This window comes from Manacus candei, unplaced genomic scaffold (assembly GCF_025592945.1).
Source record: "Manacus candei isolate 608988 ecotype Guabito, Panama unplaced genomic scaffold, ASM2559294v1 h1tg000084l, whole genome shotgun sequence".
Lineage (NCBI taxonomy): Eukaryota > Metazoa > Chordata > Aves > Passeriformes > Pipridae > Manacus > Manacus candei.
Window position 1 is genome coordinate 2,858,786 of NW_026138132.1, and position 12,366 is coordinate 2,871,151.

General features: G+C 46.7%; 1 protein-coding gene across 2 annotated transcripts in view; it reads left to right on the plus strand.

The window, feature by feature from the left end:
• The first annotated feature begins 611 nt into the window (after positions 1 to 611).
• The window catches only part of PPP2R2A (protein phosphatase 2 regulatory subunit Balpha), a 35,665-nt gene continuing 23,910 nt past the window's right edge, over positions 612 to 12,366 (plus strand). Inside the window, exons 1-2 of one of the 2 annotated variants that reach the window (XM_051811873.1) lie at positions 612 to 819; positions 3,334 to 3,408. In XM_051811873.1, coding sequence (XP_051667833.1) covers positions 813 to 819; positions 3,334 to 3,408 — 82 coding nt within the window. In that variant the 5' untranslated portion in view covers positions 612 to 812. Of the gene's footprint in view, positions 820 to 2,538; positions 2,694 to 3,333; positions 3,409 to 12,366 lie in introns of those variants that run through there. The other variant, XM_051811872.1, reaches the window with a different exon arrangement.

Consider the following 12,366-nt stretch of genomic DNA (forward strand, 5'->3'; position numbering starts at 1 on the left):
GGTCCCTTCCAGCTTAGGATATTCCATGATTCTGGAGGTCAGGGAGTGCTTGGATGGTATTCTCAGAGGCTGGGACGAGGGAAGACTTTTGGAATCGTCCCATGCAGAGCCAGGAGTAGGGACTGGATGATCCTTGCGGGTCCCTTCCGGCCGAGGATATTCCATAGTCCTAGAGGTCAGGGAGTGCTGGACAGTGTTCTCAGGTGCTGAGATTTGAGGACTGGGGGGGGACTCTTTGCGTTGTCCTGTCCAGGGCCAGGAGTTGGGAGGGCCCCACAAGGATCATCCAGCCCCAAGTCGGAATGTTCCGTGATCCCGATGGGTCCCTTCCAGGCCGGGGTACTCCGTGAAGGGTGGTGCACCCGGGGGGACAGGGCTCCCCGGAAGACAGCGGCTCCCCCGGGCAGCGGCTCCCGGACCCGCGAGCGCGGAGGGGCGGCGGGCGAGCACGGGCGCTGCGAGGGGCGGCCTCGCCGCCATGAGGGGCGGTCGGGAGGGGGCGGTCGGGGGGCCATGGCGGCGCCGCCCTCCCTCATGAGGGCGGCCCGGTTCCCGCCCTGCGCTGACGTCACCCGGAGCTCGGCCGGCGCCATTTTGGACGCTCCTCGCCGGGGGGGCCGGAGCGGGGCCGCCCCAGCCCCGCCGCGGCCGCGCCGCCGCCGCCGCCTCCTCCTCCTCCTTCTCCTCCTCCTCCTCCTCCTCCTCCATCCGCCGCCATCGCCGCCCGCCGCCGCCGCCCGCCCCGCGCCGCCCGCCCCGCCGGCACCGCCCGCGCCGCCCGGCCCCGCCGCCGCCGCTATCGCCAGCACAACATGGCAGGTAAGGGCAGCCCGGCCCCCCATGGCTCGGGGGGGCTCGCCCCGCTGCCTCCCTCCTCTCCCGTTCCTGCCTGCGCCTTCCTGCTGGTTTCTTCTTCTTTTTTTTTTTTTTTTTTTTTTATTTTAATAATGCTCCCTTCTGGGAATTCGTGCTTTTGCTCCCACCCACCCCTCCCGTCTGGCGGAGAGGGGGAGGAAAAAAAAAAAAAAAAAAAAAAGAAGGCATGGAAGGAGCAAGGCGGGAGGGGGAAGCGGTGTGTTTTTTGGGAGTTGAGGAGCTCGCGGGCAGGGTGGGTCTGTGCGCGGAGTCACTGGAATGGTTTGGGTTGGAAGGGACCCGAAAGCACCTCCAGCCCCCCGCCGTGGGCAGGGACACCTTCCCCCAGACCAGGTCGCTCCAGCCTGGCCTTGGACACTTCCAGGGATCCGGGGGCAGCCCCAGCTCTGCTGGGCGACCCGTGCCAGGGCCTGCCCGCCCTCCCGGGGCAGAATTCCTCCCCCGTATCCCAGCTAACCCTGCCCCCTTCCCATTCGAACCCGTTCCCCCGTGCCCTGTCACTACACGCTCCTGTAAGGAGTTTTCCCCTCCGGGCTTTGGGGCTGCTGTTGGGGTTTATTCCCCAGTTTTCGGGGCTGTGCACGGGGAGTTCCCAGGTGCAGGCGGTGGCCAGGGACAGTCGCACCCTCTGAGCATCTGCAAACGCGACTAAAATTGGGTACAGGGTGTAATTAAGTAACACAGGTCTCCCGTGGTGGTGTTTTTTTTTCCTCGTTCCTTCCCGTGCTCGCTCCCCATTTTGCATCCCGAAAGTGCTGTTGGTAGCTAGAAGCGTGGATGCAGAAGGCGTTTCTTCCCTCTTTACTTTTTCCTCGCGATTCCTTCATTTGGAGATATGTTCATCCCCCTCCTCTGCACACGAATTGTCTTTTCAGCGCTTGGCATGTGGAGGAGCAGAGCATGGGAGGCTCTGTGAGGTTTGTGCTTTGCCTTTCCCCCCTACACCATATGCACATGCTCCACCCTCCTCTTGCCGATTTAGTCGCGGGGAGGGGGGGAAGTGCCAACTTGGTTCAAGTAAATTGTATGGAAAAGAGAATTTCAGCCTGAAGTAGCTGGAGCAGTGATTTTTTTTTTCCTTCCAAGCTGTCCCCTTTAAGTGCTTCCATGGTGCCAGCTGCTGAATGACAAATGAAGAGGTTGGGGGGGAGGAAAGGAAATGGGCTGTAGGATTTTTGGGGGGGAATTGTAGAGCTAAAAGAAAAAAAAGGCGTTTTGCCATTCCCTGCATAAATGGGTGCTGTAACTTGCCTTCACCTTCTCGGGTTATGCACCTGTAATCCTTCAGGGAAGAATTTAAGGCAAGCAAAAAAAAAATGCAAACTGCACCCTCTATTCCAGCACTTCTCATTCTGAGAGACTTGGTCTTTTCTGGAAAGATTATTTTTGGGCTTCTGATTTCCTTCTCGTTTACTTCTTTTTTTTTCCCCCCCCTCTGAACTTAGGAAGAAGTCTCTCCTGTATTCTTTGTTATCCCCAAAGCCCTCCCAGAGCTCTGGATTAATGTGGAAATGCCATCTGTTGCTCAGCCGGTTCGAGTTGTGTGCAGGAAAAGTTCCATTTTGACAGTGGCTTTCGGGTGGGGGAAGAAGTTAAAAAAAAAAAAGGGCAGGAAAAAAAAAAACAGCCGAGCGAGACAAGCCCATTTCTGTCTCTTCCTGTATGTCCTCAGCCCTGCAGTGATTTGCTCAGAACGAAATGCAAAAGAAATGGGTGGTGATTGTGGTGTGTGTTTTGGTGGCAGGGTTCAAATGAATCACTGCCTTCCGCCGAGGCAGTAATGTTCCTGAAGTTTTCTCTCCGATCCGTTTTCTATGGTAGTAGAACTTGTTCCCATCCGATTGCTTGTTTGCTTTTCTGCTCGGATTTGCTGCCTTTTTTTTTTTTTTTTAATTATTATTTTTCCCAGGCTGCTAATTGCTTTCGTTACCTCTGCGAAGAGACTCTAAAATTGTGGTAAAATTCTTTTTCTTTAGCCTTTAGCGTGGAGGTTCGGTGAGAGGAGGAAATGAATCGTGTGCTCGGGGGAGGGTGGGAGTTTTCCGAAAGTGTACAGCTCTGATAATTTATATTTAAAGTTGTTTGGTTTATATTTAAAGTTGTGTGTGTGTGTGTGTGTGTGTGTTTAGAGGGTTCTGCTAAAGCAGGAAGAGGGTTCCTCTGAAATCCGTGCATTTTAAATTCGGAGTTGATGGTTCTCCGCCCAGCGAGCTTTCGGTGAGAGGAGCTTTCACACTGCTTGTGCTTCCCTGTTTTCCACAAACCCTTGCATTGAAGGCTGACAAAAACAATATCCAGAGGAAAAAGGTGGGGAGGGTGGCTGTGATTGTGCCTGGGCTCTGCTGAGGAAGTGGGCGTGCTCAGGCTCCCAAATGTGCTCTGCAACCATTGTGTCGCCGGGGCTGCGCTGGGGGGGCTCAGCTCTTCAATTGTTCCCTTCTTTTTTTTATTTTTCAGGAGCTGGAGGAGGAAATGACATTCAGTGGTGTTTTTCTCAGGTGAAAGGCGCTGTAGATGATGATGTAGCAGAAGGTAAGAGCGATGTTTTCTGCTGTTTTTTGACTTTTTAACTACTTGGTCTGGGTGCAATCAGTAAAATAGCCCAGTGCTGCTGTATTCGGCTTGAGCAAAGCAAACAGACACTTAATCTGCATTCCCATACCCACAGTCAGGATTAAACTGTGCTTTGAGAGTCCTGTTCTGCACACTTGTAAAAAAAGTTCAGGCTTCCTAACTATTTTTGCTGGAATTCTTTTCCAAGATTGTTAAGATTTTTCTGCCTCTCAGCTCTTGGTTTGTGTTTTTTTTTTCCTAATCTGCAAAATGGGGAATGTGATACTCGCATTCCACAGGGAGGTGTTGTGAGAATTAATTAATAATTGTTCTCTTTGAAGATCTAAGTACTAGATAAAGTAATTTTCCCAATCTTTCCAACCTCTATTAACCAGAAGAGGAATAAATCTGAATATTCTTGTGTGCAGAAAGAGCAGGTTTGAGTTTGAACTGATACTGGAGATTGCCTAAAACTTTTTGAAGCTGGCAGTGACAAGTGTCATCTTCCACTAAGATGGCTGCCTCTGATTGTCCCTGCAAAAACTGTGCTGGTTATTTGCTTTTCCTTGGATTTGGGAGTGTCAGAGGAATGGTCCTTTTCTCTGTGCTGGAGAGCAAAAATCTCCTCTGTGATTTTTTTTTTTTGAGGGAAGTCCCTCTGACTTTGGAATTTCTGTGGCCACAAAGTCTTGTTTGCACAAGGCAGCCCGTAAGATCAGGAGTTAAAATGTTTCTTTTGCAAGCAGTTGGCCTTGTCACTTATGTAATTCCTGGTTTTTTTTTTTTTCTTTTTTTACATATCTTGGATGCTCTGACTTACAAGTGAGATTAATGTTATATTTAGAAAAGCAGTAACTACAGTTTCCATTATTTCCCCATTTGACATGTGGTTCAAATTAGCTTCCAGAGGCCAAAAAAAAGACCAGTATAAACATGAGTGCCTTGTTTTTATTTATTAGTTGCAGCATGTGGCAAACAATGCACTGTCAAAGGCTGCTGTCGTTTGCAAGATTAAAGATGGCTTTTTTGGAAACAAGAAAGCTGTAACAACTCCCAATTTAATTTTAAATCCTTCAGGAAGTAGTTTTTAAAGCTTGAACTCAAAACTACTTTTAAATGTGGTGTAGTTTTTTCTTGTCAGACTTTAAATTCTGTAACCTCTGTTTTTATTTACATATTGAACTAAATCCTTAATTAAATAGGAATATTGAAGAAGTTGTGGTTGCGTGGCAGGAGCTTGCACGTAATTCTTTGTTAAAATAGCCATGTTGACATGCATGTAACAGCAGTGAAGTTGTGTACAGAGAAGTGGCTTTCCCAGGGAATGCAGAAGTGAGGAAACAGCCTGTCCTGAACTTCCTGAACTGTTCGGGAGGGTTGCACCTGTTGTTACGAAAGGTGCCTCGCCAGCCTTGTGCCTCCTGACAGGTTGGGAGCTGCTCTGGGGCTGCTGGAGTCACAGGGGTGGGGTTCAGGGAGGCCTTGGAAGGAATTCAGGAGCTTCAGTGGCAGGCAGGCAGCTTGGTTTCCAAACCCTGGGGAGAAGGGCCACTTTGGATTTTATGCCCCATGTGAGTTTGTGACCCAAAGAGCATTTTTGTTTGGTTGTCATCATACCTGACTTAGGATGAGCCTTAAGGTACAAACCTTAATAAACTGCAAGACCTTCTCAGACTGACCTGGAGAGAGATCCCAAGTATTATTGTATTACTGATGTTATATTTGGTTGTGATTAATTTGTTGACATTCTCTCCTCTTCCTGTGGGTTTGGCTCCCACAGTCCACCCTGGAAGTTGTTGAAAGCAGCTCTTTTGAGTTGTTATGCTTCTTAGTGTCTGTTGGAAGGGTCCACAATGCATCAAGCTGGTTGCATTTTTCCTTTTATTGGCTGTATTTCTGGCTTTAGGGTTCACTTTTATGACACAGAGCCGTGTGTGTTCTTGTACAAATTGGAGCAGCAGCTTCTGCTCCTTTGGAATACCCGAGTTGATGGTGGATCCAAGGGCAGACTGAGGACCTCTTTTCCCTCCCTGCCTTTCCATCTGCTTTCTTGTGGCATCCCCGGGGTGAAAGCTGAAGGAAATCTGTCTGTCTCAAACTCTAATGACTGTTTAACCACTGTGGTCTGCCACTGAACAGGTCTGCACTCCAGTCGTGTCTGTGGTGAGGACGGTACCAATTTGGGTATGGGAGCACCAGGGTGTGTATTTCTGGGGTTTGGAATGGCTTTGGAGCTCACATTTTAAACCCCAGAATGCTGCAGCTTCACTGAAAACAAACCTGAGCTGAAACTTCGCTGAAAACAAACCCCAAAGAAACTTCGCTTTCTGTTCTCTTCCCCTCGGGAAATCAGTGTTGCAACAATTGCACTGGAGAGTGGCTTAAACTAAGCTAAAGGCAGAGTTAACCAGGAAAACTGCAATATTTCATGGCATTAGTCAGTGGGATGCAAAGCCAGTGGTTTCTCCATGGTGTTGTCTATAAAACAGGCCAATGGGGAATAACATTTTGCAGAGTAACACTTTTAATCCAGTGAGAGTGGCAGCAACTGTAAAAGCTTGTCAAGAATGCTGCTGTGTAACTCCTGGTGTATTTAAGGTCAGCTCTGACCGGCAGCCTTCACATCACATGGCTAACCTGTAATTCTGGGGATACTTAGGCCAGAGTGGTTGGCTGTAACAAAGTCAATATTTGATGGCTTTGGTGGCTGAAACATGAACTCTGATACAGAGTTTTTAATTTTCTGGCTTTCCCAGCCCTTTGTGATGGATGGATGTGACACGTAAGGGAAAGGAGGACAAACTGTAACTAAAGCTTGGGGGAAGATGGCAATGGGGCCTGTCTGGGGCCTGCCTGGGTCACTGCTGTGGCACAGCTTTTCTGATGAGCAGTATGAATGTGAGGAGCAGAACCAGCCTCTCTTCCCTTGGTATGTGTGGAATTTATCCTCAGCTCTCAGCTGTGGCCTGGCTCCATCAGGTCACAGTTAAGCACAGAAATCAGGTTATAACTTGAAATCTCAGTGCCAGCTTCGTTATAACCGGGGTCCTTAATTTTGACTGGTGGCAGGAGTTTGCCTTTTTGTGATTTAACAGCCCATTGTAGGAGGGCAAAGGTTGGAGTTTGTGCTGCCTCTGTTTCTGAAATCATTTTCCTCCCTTTTTAATTTCATATTTGTCTTGCTGAAGCCCAGTCCTACAATGTATCTGTGTTCGGCTTGTTCCATGTGCTCAGGATCAGACAGGACTTCTCCAGTGGAGAACACGGAGTGATTGTTGGTGATAAGTTCAATAATCAGTTTATCAGAAGTGTCTTTAATACACAGATTTCTTCCTTTTGTGCCATCACAGTTTCAGTGCAAGGAAGACTTAATTGTCCAGAAGTACTTCAGTGTTTTCTTAGTCCAAGTTTCCTTTATGGGAATGATTACAGCAAAGGATTACAAAGATTTTCAGCAGCAGTTTTGTTGGTTTTACTCTTGTGCTGCTCTCCAGGATGTGGCACAGTAGCAACTGCAGTTGGGAACAACTAAGGATTGTGAGTTTAAACTGTCTCTAAACTAGACACTTGCTTAATGGAGTGAGTTTGTACTTCAGAACAAATTAAGTCACATTTGTTTAATTGCTTGGCAGAAGGAAGAGAGTCAAGCTGCTGTATCTAAATGTTCTTTCAGGTGTAATTCAAAGATATGTAAAAGTCTGATAGTCCAGGTCCAAGGCTGGGAGCCAGGAACTTAAGTTGTCAGCTTTAAACCTGAGTAATCACTAGTCATCTTTCACAAGTTGTTTAACTATTTTATGCCCAAAAATGTCTCTGAAAGAAGAACCTGAATATTTGCTGTGGGTGCTTGTTACTGCTTTAATTTTGAAGTCTGATGCTTAACCATTCTGTGCTGCTTTGTTCCTAACCTGGGACTTGCTTCATGTTCCCTGTTTTTGAGCCAAAACAGGCCAAATCCCTTGTTCAGGAATGCTTTCAGTGTTTGGTTCTCAGTGTGTTACATCTGTCAAGTGCAGTTTGATATTTATATTTGACAGGCTTCAAAATTGCAGAGCAGGAATGGGAACTTGTTGCTTCAGCAATGGTAGTTTGTCCTCAGTGCATGAAAAGTGTTATCTCTGAGTAAGGAAAACTGAAGCCAGGAATGAGGAGTGCTGTAAAAAAAGGCAGTTTACCACAATCTGGGCTTTTTTTTTAATGGGGATTGATGGAATGGGAGAGGCTGAAAAATTCTCAGAGAAGGAGTGACAGCGTGAGGTTGTGATAATATTGCTGAGGAAAGATTGGGATATAGTTGTGGGAGGGAAGCTAATTTGGGGTTTTGAGGGCTGTGGTAATGTTCTGTAGCATCAGGTACAAGGAGCAAGGACTAGTAATAAGTTTGGTTTTAAGAGGTAGTTTGAAATAGGCTGTAGATGAATAAAAAGACCCCTGGTTATAGTCCTGTTCTGTATTCCTGAGTCTGCTTCTGGTTTTGAGCTCTTTTCTCTTCAGCTGTTTGTAGAATGACTGTCTGTATCTAGAGAGAGAAATAGGCTACTGTGTTCTAGGAACTGCTGCTCTGGATTGACTGGAGTGTGAAGTGCCCCAAAACAAAGAACATTTAACAAACAGAGAAATAGTCCGGGGCTGCTCAGCTCCCCAGAAGTAATTCAGTCCTCTCTCTGGAATGGCTTTGGTAGTTGGGGCACTTCAGCTTGTCAGTCAAGCTGCCCAGTGTTGTTCTGGTTATTCTGTGAGGCTTTGCTGTTCTTGGAATCTCTGTCTGAAATTTAAAATGAGTTGGAAAGGGGAGCGAGGGCTCTGTGCTGAAAACCCGGTGTCCCAGTGCTCCTGCCCAGCTCAAAGGAGTGCAGCTCGCTCTCAGCAGCAGTGCTGGGGGGTTACAGCCCTGCAGCAGCTTTGGGGCCCTTCCTGGCTTTTAATTTTAGAGGTGCAACCTAAATGGTGCTGGTGGGGGCATTCCTGCCCCAGGCAGGGCTTTCTGTGGTAGCTGCAGCTTCACCCAGTGTGTGTTGGAAGAGCTGAACCGAAGCCCAAACTCGCAGTGGCTGCAGTGCTGGGGGAAGAGTGAAGAGCTGGCTCTTCCTGCCTCCACTGTCTGCCTGCCTTTTTTTTTTTTTTTTTTCCCCTCTTCTTTCTCTTCTCTCCTGACTTGCCTATTTAGGCCACAGCTACATGTTTGGCAGCATTTCTGCTTAAAGAGGCGCTCCTTCCCACTCTGCTGGCACGTCACTGCACAAGGAACTTGTTTGGGAAGCTGATCCGGCTGAAAAATCCCCAATATTGTGCTTTTTGACCGGATTATTTTTTGGCTGAATCGAACCCTGGTGTGATTCTCTACACCAGCAGAGCGTGGAGGGTGAGCAAGTGGCTCCAAGGGACACAGGGAGCTCTGGAAGAGGGTTGGTGTCTTTATAGGACTTTCTGTGCAGTCACTGCAAGCCCCTGATCTCTGTGTGCTGTGCTGCTACAAATGGTAAATTCAGCTGCTGAAAAGGACTTTAAACCTTTGCTGCTGGAGATAGTGCATGTTCAAAGTATGTATCTGAAGGCCAGCAATAAAATACTGTTATGGTAACAGTATTATTCGAAATGACAGATTTTTTTAGTGCTCACGGAGAGGTTTTTCTGCTCTGTCCACGCAGGCAGAAATGAGGTTTGCTTAGTGTTTAGTAGCTCTGTTAGTAAAACCAGCCTGTTAATATCAACACAGTGGAGTTTCTTTGAAGTCGTTGTAGAAAATAATACCACTTAAATGGGAGATGGATTATTGCTGATTGCTTTACTGCAAAGCACTTTAAAAGCTAATCTGACAAATGATAATCTTCTCTTATCGTGTCTTATCAGCCTTAATATGATTTGAAAAATGGATCCCTTGTTTGGGGTTTGGTCTTCACCTAAACTAATGTGTATTGTCTTGCATTAAACGCTGTGGAATTAGGCTGCCTTTGTTTTAGCTGCTGTTTAAGTGTGCCTGCAATTAAATCTGCTGTGAGCTGTGCCTCTTGCAGCAAAAACACCAATTACTGGGGGTACCACGTTAAAGCTCCAGTTTGTTCCTTCATCTGTGGGCACCACTGTGCTCCCAAAGTAACTGCATTTATATAAGATGTTTTAGTATCTGCCTCAGGGGTGTTTTTCAGGCATTTTTTCCTGTTTTCAGTGCTCTGTAGCATTGCCATGCAGTGCCATAACTGAGTCTGCAGCATTTTTGGTGGGGAGTGAAAAGTTTAGCAGGACAAGTTCAGTGTTCAGTCATCACGTGAAACTGAGGTTTGCACTTTTAAAAGAAGTGGTTGAAAGGAATGAAAAGCCTTGGCTTAGGTACATGTGTAGGTTGTGAATGTGAACAGAGGCAACAAGTTACCGTGTTCCAATGAGATTGAAGGCAGATAAATGCAGGAAGTATTTATTGATCCAAACCAATTTAGAATAATCTCTTTCAAGAAGGTCTCGCAGTCAAAATAACTATGTCAGGTCACTTTTCTAGGTTTTAAACTTGAATGGAGCATATTTAATTACAGCTCTGTTCCATTGCTGTAGCTCAGTTATGCTCTCCCAACATGCACCAGCTAAATACTGCTTTTGTAGGGTCAGTGTGTCAGTAAACTGGGAATAGAAAGGACATGGTCATTCTTTTATGCCTTGGAAAATGGGGGAAGCCTAAAAATGAGTCTTACCTTCAGAGTTAAAGTATTAATACCTTGTTAATGATCTGATACCGTGTGTGTGCACTTGTTAATGATTTTTGTAGCAGGATTTCCTTGGTTGGATGTCCTGGTTCTCACTTTGGTGCTTCCCAGCCAGTCCTGTGTTGGGCCATTGCTCTGGGCAGTGTGGTGGTGCAGGAGGGTGCTCTTACCTCATTCTCTGGAGTGACTGGAAGCTTTGGGGTCATTAATTTGCCTTTAAAACAAAGTACCCCCATCAGGTACTGCTGTGGGGTGAGCTGATATTCCTGACCACAATTATTTGAGGCTTCTGTGCACGACTGATCCAGTGCCAGGAACAGAAGTGGCTGGAAGCTGCTCCCTTCCCTCTCCTGAGTTCTCACTCCTTTGTTGAGCACTGGAGGAGAAGTTATTCCTTTGGTCAGCCATTCTTTCTCCCAGTGTATTTTCCTCTCAGTGATCCACAAGTGAGAACACCGTGAAGAAAAGCAGCATATTTAGGTCACATGTTAAAGCCCCGAGGCAGCTCTGCTTGCATCTAATTTGGGAGGAAAATTTTAGGGTCAGGAAAAGAGGGTTTAGAAGAGTTGTATTGTGAGGAAGATTGGTTTCCCGGGTATATAGAATGCATTTGGTGTGGAAATGTTTCTCTTTGCATTTTTTTCAATTGCAGTCCTTAAATTAATGCTTTGGGAATAATGTGATCTCCAAACACACACACTTGGCACTGTGGTTTTGAGAACCTGAGAAAAGATAATTGCATATATTCAGGAACAGTGAAGGTAATTGAGACTTCATATTATAGTTGCTTATTTAAATACAGAGTAATTTCTAATATATTCTTGCCTGTTGAATGCCAGTAACTGTATTTTCCTCTTTTTTTTCCCCTGATGAATATAAAAAGTGTTTCAGTGACCATTCTTTGATTCTTAAAAGCAGTGATTTCAGCTGGTCTTGGTGCTGTTGTTAAATGATGTTTTGAGAAGCTGTGACCTGTGTGAGTTTGAGTACAGGGCTTATAAATGTAATCTGAAGGTCTTATTTTATTTTCAAATAACTTAGAACTGTAAAGTAAATTGGTCCAGCAGAAAAGAACTACAGACTGAAATAAAGCTTTAGCTTTGGCTCTCATAAATATATAATGGTTCTCAAAGACACTTGTTTGAGAGTTCCTGGACTATTTTCCAATGGAATTACATTCCCAGGTACTGGTGTTGGTGTGCTGTGTAGGGAATAATATATAGAAATATTGGAGAACTGACCCAAAAGAAAATTGCAGGGCTTGGGTTATTTGCTCTCAGATTGATTTTTGTCCCAAGTCAGCTTCCCCAGCCCTAATTTGTCCCTCTGTAACAAGTGTTTGTGGTGGGATAGGTGGTGAAGGCCCGGGAATGGGCTGAGGGGTGACTGGAGGGATCTCTGCTCTTGGGGAGATGGTGGGGGTTTGAAGGCAACATGGGCAGCTGTGGAATTGGGACCAGTTGTGAGCCTTTCCATGGCTCAGTTGGGATGTGCTTGGTCATGGGCTGCCTTGCACAAGGGAAACTCTGCTGCCAGTGGGTTCAGATCCACCTTTGAGGAGATTTGTCCTCACAGATCCAGATGAACAAACAGCAGTTGAAGTTGAAGCCCCTGGACTTGTCCATGACACAGTCCAGCAGGGAGAAAATGGCACTGTGTGTGGAGGTAACAGTGGCACCTTTATAATCTGCTTTAAAGGAACGTGGAACTGGCAGGAATGGCATTTTGCCCAAAGGTTTAAGACTTTCTCTATCATCCTTCTGCCTTTTCTATCCAGGGTCTTCCATTCTCCTGCAGCCCCCTCTGGAAGTGGCAGCCCACCCCTGGAAGCAGCAGGACTGTGCTCCTGCAGCAGGACCCAGGCTGTGCTCAGCCCAGCTCTGCTCAGCCCAGCTCCTGTCTCCTGGGGCTCAGATGCCTCAGAAGGAAGGGCAGTGGGAAGACAAAGAGCATTTGAAACCAAACAAAATCCCTGGGATATTCTGCCCATGAGCTCGTTGGCTCCCCGTGGATGCTTTTCCTCCCTGTGACCCGAGGAAGCTCATCCCAAGCCTGGGAATAACATTTTAACCTCTCCCTGCTTTATTTTCCCTGTCTAGGACTAGTGTGCCTCTTCCCTAAGATGTAATTCCAAAGCTTTTGATGGTTTTTAAGGATCTTTGAGATCCTTGCAGGGCAGTAATACTACTTAATACTCTCTATCTTGTTTTCAGCTGTTATACAACTCTTCCAAAATCCAAAG